This window comes from Gadus chalcogrammus, chromosome 6, assembly GCF_026213295.1.
Source record: "Gadus chalcogrammus isolate NIFS_2021 chromosome 6, NIFS_Gcha_1.0, whole genome shotgun sequence".
NCBI classification, from domain to species: Eukaryota; Metazoa; Chordata; class Actinopteri; order Gadiformes; family Gadidae; genus Gadus; species Gadus chalcogrammus.
This window is the reverse complement of record NC_079417.1, coordinates 23,490,229-23,514,240: the sequence shown is the minus strand read 5'-3', so window position 1 is coordinate 23,514,240 and position 24,012 is coordinate 23,490,229. Positions and strand designations below refer to the sequence as shown.

Here is a 24,012-nt window from a genome sequence, read left to right as displayed (position 1 = left end):
AGCGGTTTTCTCGCTGGGTATGTGAGGGTGTTTGCTTAGCCTACTCTCGGCAGGGCTTGGCGCCACCGTTGGGCGTTAAAGCTCACTCCACACGGAGCGTGGCCGCTTGAACGGCTCTACTCAAGGGCGTTTCGGTGGAAGACATCTACGCGGCTGCGTCTTGGTCTTCCCCCAGCCCCTTTGTCCGTTTTTACTTGTTAGACATGTCCAGGGGCTCACTCGGCAACTCTGTGCTGGAGTCCGGGACCCCTTTTACGGCTTAAGAATATAGACATGTTCTTTAAAGCGGCGTGGTTGGATTTCCTCTCGCCGGCTGGCGAGTTGGAATTTACCAGACTTACTCTCCCACCTTTATTCATATGAAAAACAGGCTAGGGGGGTTTTCTATTGGCTCGCCAATTGTCAGGTGGTTTTGTTTGCCAGTGTGGCACTCCCGCCGTTTTCTTCAAATAAGAAACGGCCGAGAGAGTCCCCTTATTGGAGAGCCGGATTCCGTAGCTCCGCCCCCGGTGGTAGCGGACCTAATTGAAACCGTGTTGCTCTGGTTTTTCTTTTCCTTTTCATGGGTTCCATGAAGCACGGATTAGAGCCAGAGTCTTTACAGACTCACATTTTTCTCCCTTGATCATTGCCTTGCTTGATCTAGGAGGAATTCGTTTTTTATTAAGCTGTTGTGTTTTACACTAACTTGGCTTTTTTTAGTCTTAATGTGCTCTGGTGACTTAGGTCGTTTTGACTGGGGTCCAGCAGGAGTACATTGATCGGGCTCCGCTCGCAGCTTCACCTTAGCCCATAAGGCGAAGCCTAGATGGCGTAGCCTACATGAAATAGAACGATAGTTATTATGTTATTATAACTCTAGTTCTATGATTGTAGGCAAAGCCGTAGCCGTCTAGTTTCCCACCTGCTGTACCACCTGAGTAAGTGCAGCAGCAGCAGAGAGAGGTCATGTTTCCCGAAGCTCCGCTAGGCATTGGAAAAAACTACTTAATTCATCGTTCAGATCTACTTTATCTTATTTTATTTCATGATCATAATACCTAACAGTATATAGTTTGTTTTCGTTGTCCTCCATCGCTCGATTCAACAATACATTTTGGCACTTTTTACTCCCGGATCAGACCGCAGAAAAAGCCTTGGACTTTCCTATCGCCAACATGCCTCTGTACTCGGATATCTCAGGCACGGAGACTGGGAAATGCACAGACTGCACCAAAATGCAACAGAGGGTGGCTTTAATTGAAACGAGACTAGCAGCATTAGAAAAATGCAAAGGACCCCTACAGGATACAGTGCCGATGGGTGAGTTTGCTGAGCTCACTCAGATACAGCAAGATGATCAAAGCTACACTGTATCCTTCCCGAAGCTGGACAAGAGAGAGACAGTTCCAGCTGCGTTTCACTGGCACAGAGTCGGCGCTAAGCCAAAACAACATACCAAAGTGAATCAACAAGATCACTCAACGCCAAATGCTAAACTACCCAAAGCTAAAGTTATCAGACGGATTAGCCCGTCACTGAAATTAACCCTGCCACTGAAGAACCGGTTCCTGCCACTTCAAGAGTCCACGAACAAGCCTGCCACCCATGCACCCCTGAGCCCCGAGATGCGTCCGGACGGACAGTGCGGACAGAGACGGAACATGAACCAGTCGCCATGGAGGCGAGCTGCGCATGCCTCGGCCACCTGTGCACCCCTGACCCCTGAAATGTGTCCGGACAGACGGTACGGACAGACATGGAACAACCAGTCGCCACGGAGGCGGGCTGCGCATGTGTCTGCCACCGTCCAACAAGGGCCCATCTCAGAGGAAGCAGATGAACCAGACACTCTGATTATAGGAGACTCAACCATCAAGGATATAACCGGTAAGAAGATCAAAACATGCAACTTCCCATATGGAATGGTTAGTGATATCAACCATAAACTAGCCAAAATCATATTGGAAAACCCCAAAATCTCACAGATTATTGTGCATGCAGGATTTAATAATATTCAAAGAGAACAGTCAGAACTTCTGAAGAGGGATTACACTGATCTATTGGATACACTGGACAAAATACACATCAACTCATTCATCAGTGGACCCATACCAGCAGTTGACAGGGGAATAAACAGATTCAGTCGTCTACTTGCACTGAATATATGGCTTTCCAGAGTCTGCAATGAAAGAGGAAGGGGCTTTATTGACAATTTCAACTTATTCTGGGGGCGCAAATATCTTTTCAGAGCAGATGGCCTACACCCAAACAGGTTAGGCTCAAAACTGTTGAGGGACAATCTTCTCTTCTCGCTTTACGCACAGGCCACAATCTTGCCATGGTCTGACGCACAGGCCACAATCAGAGCACAGGTTGAGAAGAAGCGAGACTACAGGCTCCCCCACACATCTACTCTGCCACTATCTGACACACAGATAGCAGACAGCCCACAGACCTTGAAGAGAGACAACAGCCCGCCCGACGCAATCAACACTGTGCCTTCCCCAATCGCTGATGCTGGCTTGACGAGGAACGGCCACCCCCCTCCTCTGCATTACAGACCAAAGACCTTGAAGAGAGACAAAAGCCTGCCCGACACCATGGACACCGTGCCCTCCCCCATCGCTGATGCTGGCTTGGCGAGGAACGGCCACCCCCCTCCTCATCTCTCCCATAGCCACAACAACTCCAGCTCCACTGTCTCCTCCCTTTGCGATTTTCCAGCTGAATTTAAGAAACAGGAATATGTAGGCATCAAACTTGCATCTGTGTCAATGATAGCATCGCCAGGTCATTCCCACAGGCTGATAACACCAAAGCGGAGGGCGCCCCAGCCCCCCGCCCCCTGTACTGATAGTAGTCCTGAGTATTACTGAGACAAAAAAGGGTTCAGCCGTAGACAAAGTATAAAGGACGTTTCGCATAATCTGCTGAACCCAAGGTTGCCTATGTCAAAACATGGCAACTTTTGCATTCCTGCTGTAACCACTAAGAGAGTAAACAAAGGGAAACTTAGACACACTGCTAACCTCACAAATCTCATACATATTTCCTCCAAACCAAAAACAACCTTAAAGCCTATCAACAACACCATCAGGATGGGTCTACTTAATGTTAGGTCTCTTAATAACAAATCATTTTTAGTTAATGATTTTATTACCACCTCTAAACTGGATTTTATGTTTTTAACTGAAACATGGCTGGAACAAAATAACAGTGCAACCGTTCTGATAGAGACAGCTCCTCCCGACTATAACTTTTTTGATGCATGTAGATCTGGAAAAAGAGGTGGAGGGGTTGCTGTTATATTTAAAAATGATTTTCAGGGGAAACAGATGTTATTTGGTGATTTTCCATCATTCGAATACCTTTGTGCTGTATTGAAATGCTCCCCCAAAGTTCTCCTATTAATTATTTACAGGCCACCCACATACTCTGCAAATTTTTTCGATGAATTCACAGAATTATTGTCTAGCATCTCCACAGACTTTGACTGTCTAGTTATAACTGGTGACTTCAATTTTCATACTGATGATTTGAATGACAAGTGTGCAAAAAAACTTTTTACCATTTTGGACACATTTGAACTGTCCCAACATGTGAAAGAGACTACTCATTGTAAGGGCCACACTCTAGACCTGGTTATCACAAAGGGCCTCAATGTTTCTGATCTCTCCGTGACTGATCCTTCCTTGTCTGACCACTTTTGTGTTTTCTTTAAAATATATTTTATTCCCGACATAGAGACAAAATCAAATACTGTCAAAAAACGGTATATCAATGAAGAATCGTATGTACTTTTTAGAAAGGCCATCTCCTTACTACCACCTCTCAACCCATGTTCTGCTGATGATCTTGTAGAAAACTTTAATTTGAAAATTTTGAAAATCATGGATGTCATTGCACCTTATAAGGTTAAAACGATTTCTGGAAAGCAAAAGGCACCCTGGAGAAAAGCTGCTTCTGTAACAGCACAGAAAAAAGAATGCAGGAAGGTTGAACGCATCTGGCGTAAAACAAAACTTCATATTCACCATGATATCTACAAAGAGAGCCTCCGTGCCTACAATTCAGACTTAAAAAGTGCTAGAGAAACATTTTTCTCCAATATCATTAAATCCAATAATAATAATGCAAAAACCCTATTTGCAACTGTTGACAGACTGACCAACCCCCCAACACAAATTCCACCTGATCTCCATTCCACGCAGAAATGCAATGAGTTTGCAGCTTTTTATACTGATAAAATTGAAGGCATCAGACGCGCCATCAATATCTCCACTTCAAACAAAAATGTTGGACTACCACCCTGTTCAGGCAAAAGTAACGTGGCAGGGATGGCATGCTTTAATGTTATTGACTCTAAAACTGTTACACAACTAAAGCCATCCACCTGTTGCCTTGATTCTTTACCTACCAACCTCTTTAAGGATGTTTTTGACTGCCTAGCAATAGACATATTGCAGATAGTTAACAACTCTCTCCAGTCAGGCAACTTCCCAAAAGCCCTGAAAACTGCAGTTATTAAACCCCTTTTAAAAAAGCGGAGCCTAGATACCTCTATTATTAACAACTACAGACCAATATCAAATCTGCCCTTCATAAGTAAAATCATTGAGAAAGTTGTCCTCCAGCAACTTAATCACTTCCTGGAATCAACTGGTTGTTATGACACCTCCCAATCAGGATTTCGACCCCTGCACAGCACTGAGACCGCCCTCATTAAAGTTGTAAACGACATCCGTCTTAACACAGACTCTGGCAAAACCTCAATACTAATGCTACTAGACCTCAGTGCTGCATTCGACACTGTAGACCATACAATACTTTTGGACAGGTTAGAAAACTGGGTGGGGCTTACAGGCACAGTCTTAAATTGGTTCAGATCCTACCTACAAAATAGGAACTACTTTGTTTCCATCGGCGACTTTGTATCAGAATCAACCAACGTGATGTGTGGAGTCCCACAAGGTTCGATCTTAGGACCCTCTTTATTTAACATCTACATGCTCCCACTAGGGCAAATCATGCATAATAACAATATTGACCATCATTGCTATGCTGATGACACGCAAATCGATGTATCGCTATCACCAAATGACTATCGGCCCATAGATCTGCTGTGCCAGCGCATTGAGCAAGTGAAAGACTGGATGTGCCGAAATTTCCTTCAGCTAAATGAGGATAAAACAGAGATAATTGTATTTGGTGCTAAAACGGAAAGGCTTAAAGTAACCCAACACCTTCACTCTCTGTCCCTGAAAACCTCAATCAAAGCCAGAAACCTAGGGGTTATCATGGATTCTGATTTACATTTCGAAAGTCACATCAAATCAGTTACAAAATCTGCATATTATCACCTTAAAAATGTAGCAAGACTTAGAGGGCTCATGTCCACAGAAGACTTACAAAAACTTGTACATGCCTTTATCACTAGTAAGCTTGATTACTGCAATGGTCTCCTTACAGGTCTCCCAAAACAAACTCTAAGGAAGCTTCAGCTTGTTCAGAATGCTGCTGCTAGAGTTTTAACAAAGACCAAAAAATTTGAACATATTACACCAATTCTTAAATAGTTACATTGGCTTCCTGTAGGTCAGAGAATTGATTTTAAAATCATGTTGCTAACCTATAAATCCCTACATGGTTTAGGCCCAAAATATTTAACTGATATGCTTCCACTACATAAGCCTTCTAGAACACTAAGATCTTCTGAGACCAATCTGTTAATTATCCCCAGAGTAAACACGAAACATGGGAAAGCAGGATTTAGTTACTATGCAACAAATAGCTGGAATAAACTCCCTGAGGATTTAAGACTTGCCCCAACTCTGAGCACCTTCAAAACAAGATTGAAGACTTTTATGTTTGCTTTAGCTTTCTGCTAAATCTTAAATAGTTTACCTTTATTTTACTATAATGCCTTTTTAACTTTCCCTTTTATTTTCTATTTTTACCAGAAAAATACATGATCTGATACCAGAGAGAAAGGTTGCTGGGCTAGAGTCCTAGAAGCTGGGTAAGAGTCCTAGAATATTGTCCTTTAGGTTGGGTTGTAGTCCCGACTTGGGTTCCAGAGAGACTGTTGATCTGATCTTAAATAACTTTCAATTTAATTTTCTCACTTTCTTAAATACATTGCACTTTCAATTTTACTTACTAAAAAGCCTTTTTCGCTTTCTATTTTACTCATTTCTTTGCATATGTTTTCTTTTACTTATCTATTATTTTATTTTATTGTATAACAATGTTTATATGTGAAGCACTTTGAGTCTGCCTTGTGTATGAAAAGTGCTATATAAATAAAGTTGCCTTGCCTTGCCTTGCCTACCCTCCAAATGCTGAAAGAAAAGCGTGGAGGATGAGTGACGGTATACACCGCGTTATATAGACACGATACCGTGGGGAAATGTGGGCGGTGCCCACGTTGATAGGTGCATAGTTTGAATTTTCAGCGCGCGTAAACGCGCACGGGACAAGCCCATAAGGCGAAGCCTAGATGGCTACGCCTACAATCGTAGAACTAGAGTTATAATAACATAACTATCGTTTTTTCTTTCATTTTGGACTGCAAAAACATCGCAAGTGACGGATACTCGCACAATAAACACACATCACTGTCTTTACAATTTCTAGGCAACCGAAGTTTAAAGATTGTCAAGTGGTTAACTCTTGAATCGCATGTACTAAGACCTGATGGGTTAGTGGTCAGAGAACAACTCATTAACGCGGGGATAAGGGGTTCGATTCCTTAATGAAGCTAGCTTTTTTCTTTCATATTGGAATGGATGTTTGCATGCCATTTTGCGTAACTTGTAGTTTATGATGAAGAAATGTTACTGGGGTTAAGGTTAGGGTAACGGTAAGGGTAAGTGTTTTTGCAACACAATATTTCTTACAATAACACAAAGTCCAAAGTTTTGATGACTCCATTAGGAAACTTAAGATACCTAGAGAAATGCGTGAGTGCTCAAAAAAACATCAACAAGTCAGCAGTGTGGTACAGGGTGATCATTTCTGATATACAGTACAAAAGCTGAAACTATTAGCCAGGAGTGGGAAAGATGCAGACGCAGACATGGGAAGCAATAAGACACACCAACACACAGTTGCCTGTTGCACAATGGTTCAGAGTTTAATAGAAAAAGTTAGGGTTAGCTGGTATTGCGTTATCTGGTATGTGTTGGGCAAAATAACCTGCTGAGCACATCACATGTACATTATAAATATAGCTAACTCCTACCCCAGCCCGATCAGCACATCACATGGCAGTCACCTTACAATAGTCAACTCTTAACGCCTGATGAGCACAACACATGGCAGTCACATTCAACTTTTAAACACATAACACACACATGATAACATAGTCAGGTCGAGGCCAGAGCTAAGGCCCCATTTCTCCGCCAGGCAAATGGTAAACACTCAGACAATGCACTGTTTCATCCTCAGAACGGGAGGGCCACAAACAGGAGACTCTTTGAGGCGCTCCCCCATCAGGAAGAACACGAGTAGATACACTAGGGCCTGAGAGCCAAGGTCACGCAAAGACACACAGAACCACATACGTCTCAAACGCACACACCTCACCAAGAGGAAGACACAGCATAAGAGTGTGTCACAGAGAGACTCTTCACCTTCTTCTGAAGCAGACCTTCCACGGAGGCGAAGCTCTGGACGAACCATCAGCGCTGATTAGGGACTTAGACATATTCGATTTCTCACGCTTTATGACTCTGTATAACCGTTGCCACTTTACTTAATAAATCCAAGGTCCTCGTGCCGATAGACTTTATTACCTCTCCGTCTCATTTTATCTGATCCAGTAACTAGACAGACCGTTTTTCCCTTCAATTTGGTGACCCTCGACGTGATTTTTTCTGAATTGAACACGCAACTGGGAAACGAGAGACGGAGAGCGGCACGACCTCGGGACCCCGGAGCACCGGACCGGTTCCTGCAGTCTCACCTCGGGCCCAACAAAAGGTAGGCAGAACCTGTTGATAAAATCCAAACTCTGCATAGTTATATAGGAATCACATTAGGAGGTGAGACTGTGAGAGCGGTTCGCTACGGGATATCTCGTGGGGACGAATAGAGTTGCATTCCAGCATTTCCCCATAAACCCGATTAACCCTGAACGCGTGACACATCGAATATCGGCTCGTTGCATGGTGAAAGAATACCGACGAGACCATAGGGCCTATAAGAATCGGTCATAGTGATACGAGACTACCGATGGCCAAGTAATGGATGTGTAATAAATACACCAGTGTATCAAGAGGGTTAGAGGCCCCACCTGTGTATCAAGAGGGTTAGAGGCCCCACCAGTGTATCAAGAGGGTTAGAGGCCCCACCTGTGTATCAAGAGGGTTAGAGGCCCCACCAGTGTATCAAGAGGGTTAGAGGCCCCACCTGTGTATCAAGAGGGTTAGAGGCCCCACCAGTGTATCAAGAGGGTTAGAGGCCCCACCTGTGTATCAAGAGGGTTAGAGGCCCCACCAGTGTATCAAGAGGGTTAGAGGCCCCACCTGTGTATCAAGAGGGTTAGAGGCCCCACCAGTGTATCAAGAGGGTTAAAGGCCCCACCTGTGTATCAAGAGGGTTAGAGGCCCCACCAGTGTATCAAGAGGGTTAAAGGCCCCACCTGTGTATCAAGAGGGTTAGAGGCCCCACCAGTGTATCAAGAGGGTTAGAGGCCCCACCTGTGTATCAAGAGGGTTAGAGGCCCCACCAGTGTATCAAGAGGGTTAGAGGCCCCACCTGTGTATCAAGAGGGTTAGAGGCCCCACCAGTGTATCAAGAGGGTTAAAGGCCCCACCTGTGTATCAAGAGGGTTCGAGGCCCCACCAGTGTATCAAGAGGGTTAGAGGCCCCACCTGTGTATCAAGAGGGTTAGAGTCCCCCTCTTTGTTTGTGTATTAAATAATTCTATGTGGTAAGAAGGTTAGAGATAAACTAGGCTTGTTGCGTGGTGAAAGAACACCCTCGAGGCCTAAGGCTCGCCGCCCTTGATAAGTGAATCTGAGGTGCCTGAAGAAGCACAACGCACATTTCTTGACCATATATTCATAGCATATGCGGGGACTGACGGACAGACACCTGAACTGACGCAGACTAGGGATAGCAGAGACCTCTCACCCCCACCTTCACGACCAGAGAGCAAGTGCGTGTGTATGGAGTCGAGAACGAGAGTCAGCGTGGGTGGAAGAATAGGAGAGCATGGGTGAAAGGGAGACAGAGTGAGAAAGACTGTGTGCGTCTCTGTGCGCGTGTACGCAAGAGTTGATATGTTTCTGTGTGTGTGTGTGTGTGTGTAAGAGGCCCAGAGAGAGAGTGACGAAGTGGCTGTGTGTGTGTGTGTGTAAGAGGCCCAGAGAGAAAGCGACGAAGTGGCTGTGTGTGTGTGTGTAAGAGGCCCAGAGAGAGAGAAAGAAAGAGAACGAGCGTATGTGTGGGCCGGTTAAATATAGAAATAAATCAATTAATGATAACCCGGCTATGTGTGCAACGCTTGCCTGCTTTGTTATGCCCAACGCTATTTTGCCGTGTCTGATGATTGTGGGTGCGGGACACAGAATGAGAAGTCTGTTGATATGTGTCTGTGTACGTCTGCGCGAAAGAGAGAATCTGTGAGTGAATCAGTGAGTGTATGCGTGGTCCGCTCTATCTTCGCCCGTTAAAACGGGTAAAGGAAAGAATAGATAGATTGATGATAATGAATAATGTCTCTCTGACGTATTGCTTCGGTCTATGGCTTAACCTGCGGAAATAGATAAATTGACAATGATAGATAACCTTTTACTGTGTTGCTTCAAGTTACTGTTTGACCCGTTAAAACTAGACCTAGATAAGTTGACAAGGATAAATGATATCTCTTTTACTGTGTTTCTTTGAATTACTGCTGGACCTGTCGCATAGATAAACTACGATACTAAACCACATCTCTTTGCCGCGTTGGTTGACTGTTTAGTCTGTTGAAGCAGATTAATCAATAAGGATAGATAACGATTATTGGCTATAAGGAATATCTGGATGTATTGAATAACGTCTCTAGGCCTTGTTGTTGTTTTTTGCTTCCCCCCCCCTGTTTTTTCCTCCTTTTTTCTCGTTCTCCTCCTCCAAGAGTGACAAGGGTTACCCCCTAGTCTCTCATCCGCCCTCGTGTGTTAGACAGGCCACACAGAGTTATAGCACCACGGCCGCCATTTTTTGAGTTCTCTCACTCAGTCCCAAGCCACACCTCCCCCTCCGCCAAATCTAGACCACTCCAGCCCTACCCTTCCTCAACTACACCGCCCCCTACTGGACCACTCCAGCCCTACCCTTCCTCAACTACACCGCCCCCTGCTGGACCACTCCAGCCCTACCCTTCCTCAACTACACCGCCCCCTACTGGACCACTCCAGCCCTACCCTTCCTCAACTACACCGCCCCCTACTGGACCACTCCGACTCTGCCCTTCCTCAACTACAGCGCCCCCTGCTGGACCACTCCAGCCCTACCCTTCCTCAACTACACCGCCCCCTACTGGACCACTCCAGCCCTACCCTTCCTCAACTACACCGCCCCCTACTGGACCACTCCAGCCCTACCCTTCCTCAACTACAGCGCCCCCTGCTGGACCACTCCGACTCTGCCCTTCCCCAACTGCAGCGCCCACTGCTGGACAACAACAACCCTGCCCTTCCCCAACTACATCGCCCCCAAATAGACAGCATCAATACCAATCCAACCCCAACTCTCGATCACCCCCTGCTAGAAGAATTATCCCAGTTACTAATAAAGCTAAAAAGACAAACCTCCCCGCATCCGGCCTTCAGTGCAAAGGCGTCCACAACCCCGACCACCCCCATACCAGGCTGCTGTAAGAAGAAGCGGCGAACACGCCCACCATGTCGGACGAGCGACGAAGAGCCCCCGGAGAGGATTGGCAAGACGAACACCAGAGAAGCCAAGACAGAGAGCGATCCTCAGCCTCCCGGCCCACTGACAGCCACTCACCCCCACCCTCCCCGGAGAGGGCTCACCTACCCATGCCGAGATTGTTCTGTCCCCTAGAATCGACAACACCAGTTCAGTCCCAGCCAAAAGCCCCCGCCTCATACACCCTACCTTCCCCATTAATGACCCCCTCCCAGTTCAGCCCTGACCCAGATCACTTAAGGGACCCCCGTACCAATAAGAGCGAGCCCCGCCGCCCCCGGCCAGGTATACAAGAGGCTTTTATGGCACCTCTATTGATAGATGCGGAGGGAAGAGCAGCATACACACCATGGAGCCACCGGGACATGGCCAACCTGGTCGCCCGCTTGCCAACGCTCACGGCAGGAGCCTCGGCCTGGATCAGAAGATTTGAAACTGAGACGTCTGGCGATCTCCTGACCCTGGGAGACATACGAGCCATCATCGGCAGGGCACATGGTGCCGGACGAATCATTGAACTGGAGACACTAACCAAGACTGAGGCCCTACCTGACAACACCCCCTTCGAAGCTTACCGAAACCTCTTCTGGGAGAGTCTCAGGGCGCTCTTCCCAGCCGACGCAGGCAGAGTGGGAATCTCCGGCCTGACCATCAAACCTGAAGAATCTATCTTTCAGTACATAGAAAGGGCTGAAGGATTGTGGACGGATAATAATGACTGTCCCCCACACAGTAGCAAACTGGCGACACAGACATTCCAGCGGGCAATAATACAGGGACTGCCACCCACGGTCCAGAGGAGACTGAAGACAGTGGTGGCACTGCACTCCAAGCCCCGGACGGAATGGGTGGCTCACCTTAATCACCACCACCGACTCGAGGAAGACAAACGACTTGAAAAGGATGATGATTACGAGGAATTGAAGAAGCAACTCGTGAGGATGCAGATCAAGGAGCTAGCCGAGAAATCCCAGCTGCACAAAAGACCAAGGACGACATGGGGACCCATGAGTATGATGCCTGTAGCGGCCCCACTGCCGACACCCCCAACGCCCCCAGCCCCGACGCCTACCCCACCAATAACACCAGCACCAATGCCCCTATCATGCGCAATGTATCAGATACCGGCGTGTCAAGGGCCCCCGCCACCTGGATGGCTGCAGCCGGGATACCAACCCACCAATTACCCTGGGTACACAATGGCCGCCCGGTGCCGGCGCCCGCACCACCCCTGTTACAATACCAGCAACCACCCAGCGCCGAGAACTGGACACCCTCCTCCTCAAGCTACAGCCAAGCCCAGGCCCCCGAAACCAGGTTACCACCACCAGAGCGAGCCCAGCCGAAAGCAGAAAGGATACGGACGCGAATCGGCGCCCCTGGCGCCAGCGCATTGGACCTGGCCTCCTTCCGGGTCAACCTATCGTCCCTGATAGACGGGGAGCCATACCCGAGGAGCATGAGCGACTTCCTGATATACCTTGGCGAGATGCAAGAACACGCCGGTCCTTATGAGAAGAGCTGCTGGATCGCACAAGGATGCACTCAGGACGAATCCGAAATCTACCGCTACTCAGATGGCAAACCGGCACTCAGCTCCCGAGCTCTCTCTCTCATGGCTCGGTCACACCACTCCCGCACCCACCAGGGCACCACCGCGACAATGGAGACAATCCGGCGAGACTGGTGGCACCCCGAAATGAAAGCCAGCGTCCAGGAAGTGATCAAAGACTGTCACGCCTGCCAAGTACAGAACCCACGCCCAGCCCACATTCTCCCCCCAGGGGCCCGGTACTAGACCATTATGATGAAGCCCTCTTAGAATATGTACAGAACCCACGCCCAGCCCACATTCTCCCCCCAGGGGCCCGGTACTAGACCATTATGATGAAGCCCTCTTAGAATATGTACAGGCCCTGACTCTCGCCTCCCGAGCCTTGTACACACAGGTCACCTCCCTCCCGACCCCCGCAGATCCCGACCCCGTCCTCGTTAATCCCGGGGATTGGGTCTGGGTCAGGGTCCACAAGAGACAATGCCTTCAGCCACGGTGGGAAGGCCCCTATAAGGTACTACTGGCCACCCCCTTCTCTGTCTCCCTTTCAGGAAGGAGCGGCGCCCGCTGGCACCATCTGTCTACCACCCGCAAGGCCGACAACCCGCATGACCGCACCTTGGCGACCGTTCAACGCGACCTCGCACGGCTGCACCATGAGACTACCACTGACGCCACAGGAAGCCCGGACCAGTAGACGTTGCATCATCGGCATGGTAGGAATAACCGGGGCCTTGATGGGTTTCTTCATCCTGTGGGGAATGGACTTCCATACGGCCATCCCGGAAAAGTCCTCCACCATCACGCCCCCGTCTACGACGACACAACCCTCATCGGGACCCCCAACCCAGAGTCCACACCGCCGCAGGAGACAGACACCCCTGCAAGCCGCCAAATCCCCCAGCGACCCCTGCCTCAACAAATACGGTGGGCTATCCCTAACCTATACTTATGGTTCCAGCGCCGCCTATACCTTCCTCCTATGCGACGTCGTTCCGTGCGTAGGCGGACCCGCAGCCTGGGAGAAGTACGATGCATACATCTGCGATGCTCCCAAGGGTTCCTTCGCGGGAGTCCAGGGCAACGGGGTAATGATGTCCCCGGACAACAGCCAGAGCTGGTGTCGAGGATGGCGAAATGTACTATGGATGACAGGGAGGCACCAGGGGTACTATGTGACTAACCGCTCTCAGACTCTCCACAGGCCTGACGCGACGGCCGCACTACAGGCGAAGGGCTTCCTCTCGGGAGGCAACGGCAGAATCACCCTTACCCTCAGGAACATTACCAGCAACCCGTACCAAGGATGGGGCAACCCCGCATTTGGGTCGACCCGGGCGTGCGGGGTAAATACGGACTCTGCCTACCTCGTGTTCGGGATATCCCAGTCCGGCCCGGACACGACGGCGTTGTTGAAAATAAATTTCAGAAAGGCCCCCACCACACCCACCGCACCAGCCTCCAGGGCCAACACGACAACTCCTAAACCCCCGTCCGACCCATAATGACTCGCGACGGCCCGGTCACGATTTTTGATTTAAATTCCGTGGGGCGACTCCCCACCCACGATTCCATCGCGCTCGCGACCGGCTACGCAGACGATAATGCATGGCTTAGCTGGATTGCTGCTACGATCCGATTCCAGGGGCTGTCCGACTGCGTAGCCTGTGCGTCAGCTCGCCCCCATCTAATCTCGACCCCAGTACTGTTCGATTTTACCAGCGACCCCATCGGCTCTCACTGCAAGTTAGCTCTGTTTGTTACCCCCGAACCGGCCGGCTGCGGCCTCCTTAGCTCTCTGTTTCCACCCGGCCTTAACGACTCGATTCCCCCGGTGTACTCCCCTGGGGAGTACACCCACTCTTGCATCACCAGGGTCGGAGCGGTAAATGTTGGGGTGGTACCACCATCGTGGTGCCACTCCATCACGAACGTTACGCTTTGGCCCAACATGACCGAACCGGGCCTAGGACGCCAAGACCTATTCTGGTCCTGTGACAAATTCACCCTTAGACTTACACTCCCGGCACAATGGTCCGGAACCTGCATTATAGTGCGCCTACTTATGCCCGTCACGCTCTTTACCCGGGGTTTGCCCGGGCCCAATAACCAAACTACCCCTCGACACCGCCGCGACACCGCTCTGACCGACCACTTTGATCTAACCAAGAACACCCCCACGTACATGGATAGCATAGGCGTTCCCCGGGGCGTTCCAAACCAGTTTAAGTTAGCAGATCAGATCGCCGCGGGTTTCGAGAACATACCCCTTATCTCTGCCATATTTCCAATCACCCCCAACAAAAACGTAGATCGCATTAATTACATTCACTACAACGTCCAGCGCCTATCCAACCTGACTCGCGACGCGGTAGAAGGCTTGGCCTCACAACTGGCCGCCACCTCTCTAATGGCGTATCAAAACCGTCTAGCCCTAGACATGTTGTTAGCCGAGAAAGGGGGGGTCTGTTCGATGTTTGGGGCTCAGTGCTGCACCTTCATTCCCAACAACACGGCCCCTGACGGGTCAGTGACAAGGGCCCTGGCCGGCCTTCGAGCTCTTTCCGTCCAAATGGCAGAGGACTCTGGGATCGACAACCCCATGGAGAAATGGATGACCGACATGTTCGGCAAGTGGAAGGGCCTTCTCATGGTCGTCCTGACATCCCTGGCCTGCTTCGTCGGGATTGTGGTCTGCTGCGGGTGTTGCTGCATCCCCTGTGCCCGCACCCTCTGCTCACGCCTCATCACCCCGGCCCTCGAAAAGGAGAAACAACAGCCCCCTCCCTACTCCGAAGCAGCCCCCCTCATGCCCCTTCTGGATTGCCTGGACGAGCTTCCCCTGGACGACCAGATGGTGCCTGAAAAATTTGACTGTGAGTATGGCCTCCCTCGCCCTGCAACCCCTGACTTTGAGTACGAGCTCGACTGTGTCTTCGCCGAGCCGGACATCTACCCGTGAGTGCTAGTGGCCTCTCCAGGTGCACGGCCCCGGCGTCCTGTTTCCACCACCGTATGCTGAAACCCCACCACGACACCCCCTTTTTCCCCCCCCCCGCCTGTGACGTGCTAGTAACCTCTCCAGGTGGGCTGCCCCATTCCCGCATTCCCGTCCCCGCCAACGGCACCACCCCCCTCCCACCTGATGCACCCACGTCGCCCGGACCAGGGATCTGCGTTCCGGCACCAGGGGCTGCGGCCCGTTCCCTTAAGGCTTGAGGGCGCCCCTGGCTGTATTCGCTTCTGTACGCTTCACTGTTTTTAGCCGCTCCCATATCTATGCCCGCGTCTACGCAACCGACGCCGGGAACGTAAATGTTGTTGTGTATATCGCTGTCCCACTAGATGGAGCTCGGGGATACACACGGGCGAGATTCCAGGGGCCTTGATTGCCCGTTTATCAGATGAGGTCCTGAGCGCAGTTGAATAAAAGGGTCTAATGCTCAGGTGGCGCCTTGCGACCACCTGCCCGTGATGACGCTCAGGACTATTCCGTGGTTTCAGTTGTTCCCGTGCCCCGTGCCTACCCTGGATACCCCATGCGTGTGATTGCTTATTGTTACACGACCAGCTAACTCCTCCTCACATCCTTAGTGTGTGGTCATCTAGGGATGGCTTGAGGGGGATTGCCATTCGTTATCTACCTCATATCTTTCTATTATTATTACTATTACTTAGGGACACGTTTCATGGTTGCATTTCTTTCCTGTGATCATCAGTGTAGTGTTTGTGTGATTGTTGCATTTTGATATTGTTATTTTTTAATGTTAGTCTTATTGCTGCTTTTTGCTGATATTGTTTTTGTTTGGAGTTTGTTTTATTGTTGCAGTTTGTTGTTGTTATTATGGTTTGGTGTTAGTTTTGTTGTGTGGCCAGCTTTGTTGTTGATTATTGTTTTTTGGTATCGTTTGATATTTGTTTTTTGTATTATGGTTTGCTTGTGGTATGTTTTCGTGTATTATCTGCTACCAGTATTGTTGGTATTGCTGCTCGCGATGTACGGCCGGGGTGGATGCCACCCCCTAGGTGGGGTGTGTATGGCATACCCATGTCTGAAGCATGGGTGGCGTTTCTCCCACGTGGTTCCCCATACACCCGGTCCAGCGAGTTGTTTTAGTCCCATGCTCCTGGTTGTTTGTTTTTATGATTGTTTTGCCTTCTTTCTGTTACTTCTAAAAGTGTTATAATGATAGTCCCGCGCTGGAGTCCTATCCCTCGTATCCCTAATGAGTAAAAGTCGTCTTGCGACGACTTGAGGGGGATATGTTGGGCAAAATAACCTGCTGAGCACATCACATGTACATTATAAATATAGCTAACTCCTACCCCAGCCCGATCAGCACATCACATGGCAGTCACCTTACAATAGTCAACTCTTAACGCCTGATGAGCACAACACATGGCAGTCACATTCAACTTTTAAACACATAACACACACATGATAACATAGTCAGGTCGAGGCCAGAGCTAAGGCCCCATTTCTCCGCCAGGCAAATGGTAAACACTCAGACAATGCACTGTTTCATCCTCAGAACGGGAGGGCCACAAACAGGAGACTCTTTGAGGCGCTCCCCCATCAGGAAGAACACGAGTAGATACACTAGGGCCTGAGAGCCAAGGTCACGCAAAGACACACAGAACCACATACGTCTCAAACGCACACACCTCACCAAGAGGAAGACACAGCATAAGAGTGTGTCACAGAGAGACTCTTCACCTTCTTCTGAAGCAGACCTTCCACGGAGGCGAAGCTCTGGACGAACCATCAGCGCTGATTAGGGACTTAGACATATTCGATTTCTCACGCTTTATGACTCTGTATAACCGTTGCCACTTTACTTAATAAATCCAAGGTCCTCGTGCCGATAGACTTTATTACCTCTCCGTCTCATTTTATCTGATCCAGTAACTAGACAGACCGTTTTTCCCTTCATATGGCTATAGTCTAATGTTATCTTAGTTCGTGTTGTTTCGTCATGTTAATCGCTAGTAATGTCGGGATGTAACCGCCACTAATAGTAAGTCATTTGTAGAAATATAGCCTATCATCACAGACTGTAGGAATGTCACCCACCCTCCATCGCGTACGACACTGACGCTCGTAATCCTGTAGTAGTGCAAGGGAGTTCGTGCACAGAGACAAACGGCTACGCGCACACATGCACACCCATAGCGAGAGACCTAGGACGTAAAGTCCCGCCCAGGGCGAAGTGGCGTCGATTTAGAGAGTCCCACTGCTTTACGGCAGTTTCTGAAGAACTTCCGCATTTCTCTTTTCCCGCAACGATAACACCAGCTGTTGGAGGTAAGGCTTTTTTTGCTTAATACACTTGTTACAGAGTTTTAGTGAGCTAATGTAAAAAAAAGAAATGCGCGAATGTTTTACATATGCATGTGAGAGTGTTTTGTTTAATCCTCACTAGTGCCGATGATAAAGCTTTTTTTTTAAGTATTATGAGCCATTTCTTTCTCCTGAAATAGAAACCTGGATTAGAATCATAATTTTAAGACTGCATCAACTTCGTTTACATCAGTAAACAATCTCCTAGAGAGCAGTGTTCTGTTGTACTCCTCCTCATGCCTCTTCCTTTCTTGATCTCTACAGTTGGACCTTGATGCTGTGACAACGGACAAGTCTTCTCCCGCACAACTTTAATAAGCCAAGTGCGATTTTACCCGGGCTCCAGCGCAACTTTCCTTACCAGGTGCATCCTCAGGTAGCCTAGGACCATTCATACAGGAGCAAGCAAGAACGTTAGCTTTTTCTGTCCTTGGGAAACGAAAAGACGGACAATCAGTTTCCACTGTTAGTGCAGTTTATCATTGCACATTTACGAGGCATTTCTTTTTTAAACTATCTTTATTTTCGAAAAATAGACTGACAGATGAAACGATATTGAGCGGGACATTGACTGTATTATTTAAGGTGGTCCAGGGCTCTAAACTAAAAATTTTCACTGGTTGCACTGGTGCACCAAACTTTTTTTCTTAGGTGCACCAGCACAAAAGTTAGGTGCACCCAAATTGTCAACCATATCGCATTCAACACTGCAGTTTTACAGGTTAACGTTTTTTAAATAGCTGTCCATATAGGCAATATTGACTTGTAAATGATGAACTAAGAATCTGGTCAACATAAAGTTCTTTATTTGAATAATTATTGCAGCTTCACTGAGCTGCGATTTAAACTTAAAACATCAGAAGATAAGTGAAATAAAAAGAAAATCTAAATTAAGTGTTTTAAACTGAAACTTCAAACACATCTCATGGCTCCAGGTCTTATGGACTATGGACCTCAATTGCAGTCACATGCCCCTCTGATGGCCAACTAAGGAAGTTTGGCCTTCTTGATCTTTGGCCTTGGCTAAACCAGCTTCCCACACTCTCTCTAGCGTCAAAATCTTCCAGACTTGGTCTCTCTACACTGATTCTTATCAGATCTTCAACTGTGTCTGAATGGAGGGATGCCCTAGTGTCTGATTTGATCCTCTTCTGTGCAGAGAATCCTCTTTCACAAACTGCAGCTGAGACAGGGAGGACCAGCATAATGTGTACAAGATGCAGGATGTTCTGGAAAAAAATACATTCAAGAGATTTATTTAAGCAATGTGTGTTAGATAGCAAAACTGACACAATCTTAAAGGACAATTCCGGTATTTTGAACATTGAGCCCCCTTTCTGGTTTGTTTAGGATGAAATAGAGTGGGTGACACCGAAATTTTAACTATTTGTCCTTTCTCGGGTATTTGGCTGATTTTGAATTGCTCCTGCCTGCTTCACAATGGTTGTCTGTGTGCATAGACAAACCTATCAACCAAGCAACCCTAAACGTTCGTTTTCAAAAATGTGCAAGTAACCGAGTGGTTAGTGGCATTCGTGAAGTTTAAAAAAAAATTATCGGCGCAATATATGGTTTCTGTCGTGTTTTATTGCACATTTATCGCCAGTTGATTTCAGTTGGAAGACTCATTACTGCACGATGATATTACTCCGCCGAACCGGAAAGGTGGGCTGTTTACGTTGGTTTGAAGTCTTGTACCGTGCGCACCTCGGATTAGGGAAAATCACATAGAAAATCACTGAAAATGGATTATGAAAGGTGGCTTCTGGAGGACGCACTCGACTTTGAGTTTGACGGCAGAGGATATCGTTTTGAACCAGAATTCACCCAAGAGGAGCTACGTGAGATGGAGGCTAGGGCTACGGAGGCGCCTGAAGCTCCGGCGGAAGCGGTCCCCACGATCACGGGCGGGTGGTGTGCCCATAGGGTGTGCCTGTGGGAAGTGCAGGCAGATGCCGACGGACGTCGAAAGTAGGTGCTGCACGGAGTGGGACCTTTTGCGGATGTTTATATGCGGTTGTGAGGTATCTGAAAAAATAGTTCCAGTTAGCAACTAACACGGATGGAAACCATATATTGCGCCGATATATTTTTTTTAAACTTCACGAATGCCACTAACCACTCGGTTACTTGCACATTTTTGAAAACGAACGTTTAGGGTTGCTGGGTTGACAGGTTTGTGTATGCACACAGACAACCATTGTGGAGCAGGCAGGAGCGATTCAAAATGAGCCAAATACCCGAGAAAGGACTTATAGTTCAAATTTCGGTGTCACCCACTCTATTTCATCCTGAACAAACCAGAAAGGGGGCCCAATGATCAAAATACCGGAATTGTCCTTTAAGAAAGAACATTAACAAAAACTGACCTTGTACTGTGAGCAGTAGGGCTCTCTGGTCAACATGAGCTCCCAAAGGCTGAGATAGGTCTTGTCTTTGAACATCCTTGCAATTAATAGCTTTAAGCCCACAAACTCTTCTTTTGCAAGGTCAGTGTTTACACCATTTCTGAAAATGATGTGGATTACACAGCTAATCAGTGTTCACATACCAAAATATACGTACTGAAATTTCGTTGTACCTGTTAGAATGACAATAAAGATATTCTATTCTACATGAACAAAATATCTACCACCACCAGCACACATAATATTGTAGTAATCCACCAGCTACCTTCTCAGAACTGTGGAGAAGTGATCCAAGAGAAATGCAAGGTCATCAGCACCATGGTCTACTAAGTCTTCTTGGTTCTCTGGCCAGCTATCGTGATTGAAAATGTTGAAACATTTGACATCCTTGGCTGTGTCAGACCCAGAAGCACTCTCCCCTATTGTAAGAACAAATACATTTTAGTTAATGAGTAACAATATTTCTCATCTACATGTGTTTATAAGACAGGTGACTACACTTACCTAGGAGGCTACTGAATCTTGCTTTCAGATGTTTTACAGTGGATATGATCGTTGCATCCATTACTTTTTCAAGTTTAGTGCCACCAACACTATCTCCTGCCAGCTCTGATGCCTGTCCTTTGAGTGTTATTGTCTGTGTGTTGCATAAACCATAAATAGGGATTGTGAGTTAGATATTAGAAATATTCTTACAAATAGACTGTTCTCTGTTTAAATGGGAGACAGAACCACATACCCGGAATTTGTAGATTGCCATTTCACCCTTTTCTTGCTGCCTCCTCCTCTGCAGCCTCAGGTCAGCCAGGAACTCTGACAGTCTTCCCCCAGGCTTGGGTCTCACAGCCATTGCCTCTGTGGTCACCAGCAGTTTTTCAAGGCCACAAACTGCCTGTTTAGATATTTCAGTGCAGTATTATTAACACAGCTGAAGATGACCACAAACACAATTCAAATTTGCACATTTCCCTTACCTGTGGTAAGATGATGTCATTCCTCTAAAGCAGGAGGCTAAACTTACTAATGCCACTGAACATGTCTGCAATAACATGGCAAAAGGCCACAAAGGTAGCATCCTCCATTGATTTCTTAACCTGTACCATACAACAATAAAAATTAGTCACATAGAACATTGATGAACTAAATTCCTAAAAATACATCAATAACAAGTGGCTCTAATGAAAGGAATATCCTGAAAGAATGCACTGGCCTTTGTAGCTCGGCCTGCAATGTCTGCATTGGCAGAGGAGCTTGCCAAATGGTCCATATGGTAGTACACAGCAGTGAACTGTTTAAGAAAGGTCTCCAAGGCCCTTGAAACATGTGGGAGCCACCTTGTCCCCTTCACCCCACTGGGCATCAGCACATTTACCCCCAAGTCAGCCCCAATGACCCTGAGCTCTCTCATTGATTTTGGGCTGAAATGGTAAGTCTTCCAAATTAAATGTAGAAGGTCGTACAATTGCCCCATCATTTGATTGTCCCTCTGCACTGACAGCATTGCCAATTCCAATCTGAAAAGATAGTCACATTTTAAATATAGATATATCCGCTCTATAAAAGAAAATAACAGTGACTTAAGGGTTTCAGTCATACCTTATCTCCTAGTCTTACCTGTGAGGCATGCAGTGGAAAGGCACAATGTGATCACCTGCCTCTTGCTGCAAAAGGGCTATGACACCCCCTTTGCTGCCCAAATTAACAGCAGCACCATCAGCACCCAGAGCAATAATTTTCTCCAGCCAGTTACTGCACTGGTCCCCAAGAGCAGCAATTGCTTTCTTTGAGGCAGCATAAATTCCTAATTAAACAAATAAAAAAAAGAATACAATTTATTTCCCAGATCAAGAGTTTATAATGCAATCTACTTTTTAATTTTCATTTCATTATAAATATATATTTTTAAATTTTCAGTAATTACAATATAACATATGCAGAACTGAAACGGTAGGCATATGGCATAGGCTAAATGACATTTACCTTGGGCATGGGCATGCTGGACCTCGATGTGTCCAATCAGTATATTCACCGGTCCTCCTCTCTGCAAGATACGACCATACACAATGACGCATTCCTTTTTGGCGATGTCTGTGTCTCCGTCGATCAGGAATGCCATGTATGCACTGTTCGCAATTTGCACCGATGTATTTTTTTTCAGAGTATCTGCGATGACTCCAATAAATTGGGCGCACATGACATCATTGCTGTAGGTCGGGTTTACGTTCAAGCCATTTTTCTTGTGAAGAATTATTTCGGACTTGAATTTAGTGAAGGGAAGTTCTTCTTTTGCAATATTGTAGGCAATGTTAAACTTGATCATCATCTCGGCCCCATCTGATGTTCTGTTTGCTGCTTCCTGCCACGGAAAGGCAGCGGGGAGAGGGGACACTGTGGCAGTGCATTTATCGCGACATGTAATGTGTTTCATGGATGCATTGTGCTTTTTCAGAGATTCAATACGAAATGTATTGGAACCAGTCACAAAAGCACTATTGCCGGCCATGGTCTCCCCACACTCTTTACAGTAAATGCAGTGCATCTCGTTCCCGGTTTTATCGTATCTTAGCCAGGGAAACTGGTCAAGCCACTCTCTTCTAAATGCATACACTTTCCTCCTTATAATTTCGGCGGGCTGTGGCTCGGAGTTGATCGTGTGCGGCTCATTAGCCGATGCCGTCTCCTGATTAGGGCCTGACATAACCTGGGAAGTTGAAGGGAGATCCGTGTCAGAGCATTCGTTCGGATCAGGCCTTAACTTATTAACTTTTTTAACGAAAAAGCTTTCAATCGTTCTTTTCATCTTGATCTTGTCATCCACTCCACATTAAGGTGACCAGATTTCCGAAATGAAAATCGGGGACATTTTCAATGCGGCGCCGTGAAAAATCATGAAAGGCTACTACATTCATTAGTTACCCACACAGCCCGACACAAAATACAGAACTATCAACCATTGATTTATTATTAATTCATTTATTATTTTTAACAGAGTCGAGTCATGTTCCTATGCCTACAGGAAAATCATATGTTAGGCTACCAAAGCAGTCTTCCACCTAAATTCAATAAATAAATTAATATATACACAACATACCATTTATGACCGCTGATCTTCTTTTCTTTCCTTTTTGCCGCCTCTAGATTTTTGTCGTTGACGCTGCTGCATCTGGTCGTACGTCCTGATACATCTGTACGTCATACGACGTCTTCTCTGGCGATGCTTTAAATGGCTACCGCAATAACTGGTTTTTGTGTCTGCGCGCATATTTCCCTCATTCAGTGCCAAAATCTGGGACATTTTCGGGGACAGCTTTGACCGGGGACAGGTCACCCAAAACGGGGACGTCTGGTCACCAGGCGCGTCGTTAGATCTGGGCATTCGAGGCTATAGCCCCGGATCTTTTGGGAATAGCCCCGGATCGCTGTGCCGTAAAAAAACCAACATAATGCTGAAAATAGCCCCGTAGAGTTTACTTCTTTGTGATTGAATTACCAGCAGCCACAGATGCAACAATGTAGCGAGTGAAACCTCACAATTCTGCCGTGTCCAATCCATGCATGGGCAGATTTAGAATAATTTGTTGCAAAATGTTGCAAATTCAACGTCGATATTCTTTCTTCTCTATGCATAGCGCATCTCGTCGATATTGCTGTTTCTTGCTGCTAGCCTTTTAGTGAGATCAGAGTGTTGAGAAGGACAGTACCAAAATATCTTTGGTAAGATGGATATAAGAAGAGAGACCCGCAGTAAATTCAACCCGGTCCACTTGACATCGGGTAGGTGCATGACAGTGGTACCGTAAAAC

General features: G+C 47.3%; 1 protein-coding gene and 1 long non-coding RNA gene across 2 annotated transcripts; one reads left to right on the top strand and one right to left on the bottom strand.

Annotated features, from left to right (window-relative positions):
- The first annotated feature begins 7,590 nt into the window (after positions 1-7,590).
- On the top strand, positions 7,591-14,183 carry LOC130384951 (uncharacterized). The gene is made up of 2 exons (XM_056593363.1): positions 7,591-7,965; positions 13,012-14,183. Exon 2 carries the CDS (start codon positions 13,069-13,071, stop codon positions 13,963-13,965), a length of 897 nt encoding a protein of 298 aa, XP_056449338.1. The 5' UTR covers positions 7,591-7,965; positions 13,012-13,068; the 3' UTR covers positions 13,966-14,183.
- A 7,220-nt stretch (positions 14,184-21,403) lies between these two features.
- On the bottom strand, positions 21,404-22,531 carry LOC130384848 (uncharacterized). Its single transcript, XR_008895940.1, has 3 exons — positions 22,190-22,531; positions 21,824-22,010; positions 21,404-21,723 (listed from the first exon to the last, which is right to left on the bottom strand). It is a non-coding gene; the product is annotated as an uncharacterized LOC130384848 (long non-coding RNA).
- Positions 22,532-24,012: the final 1,481 nt, after the last annotated feature.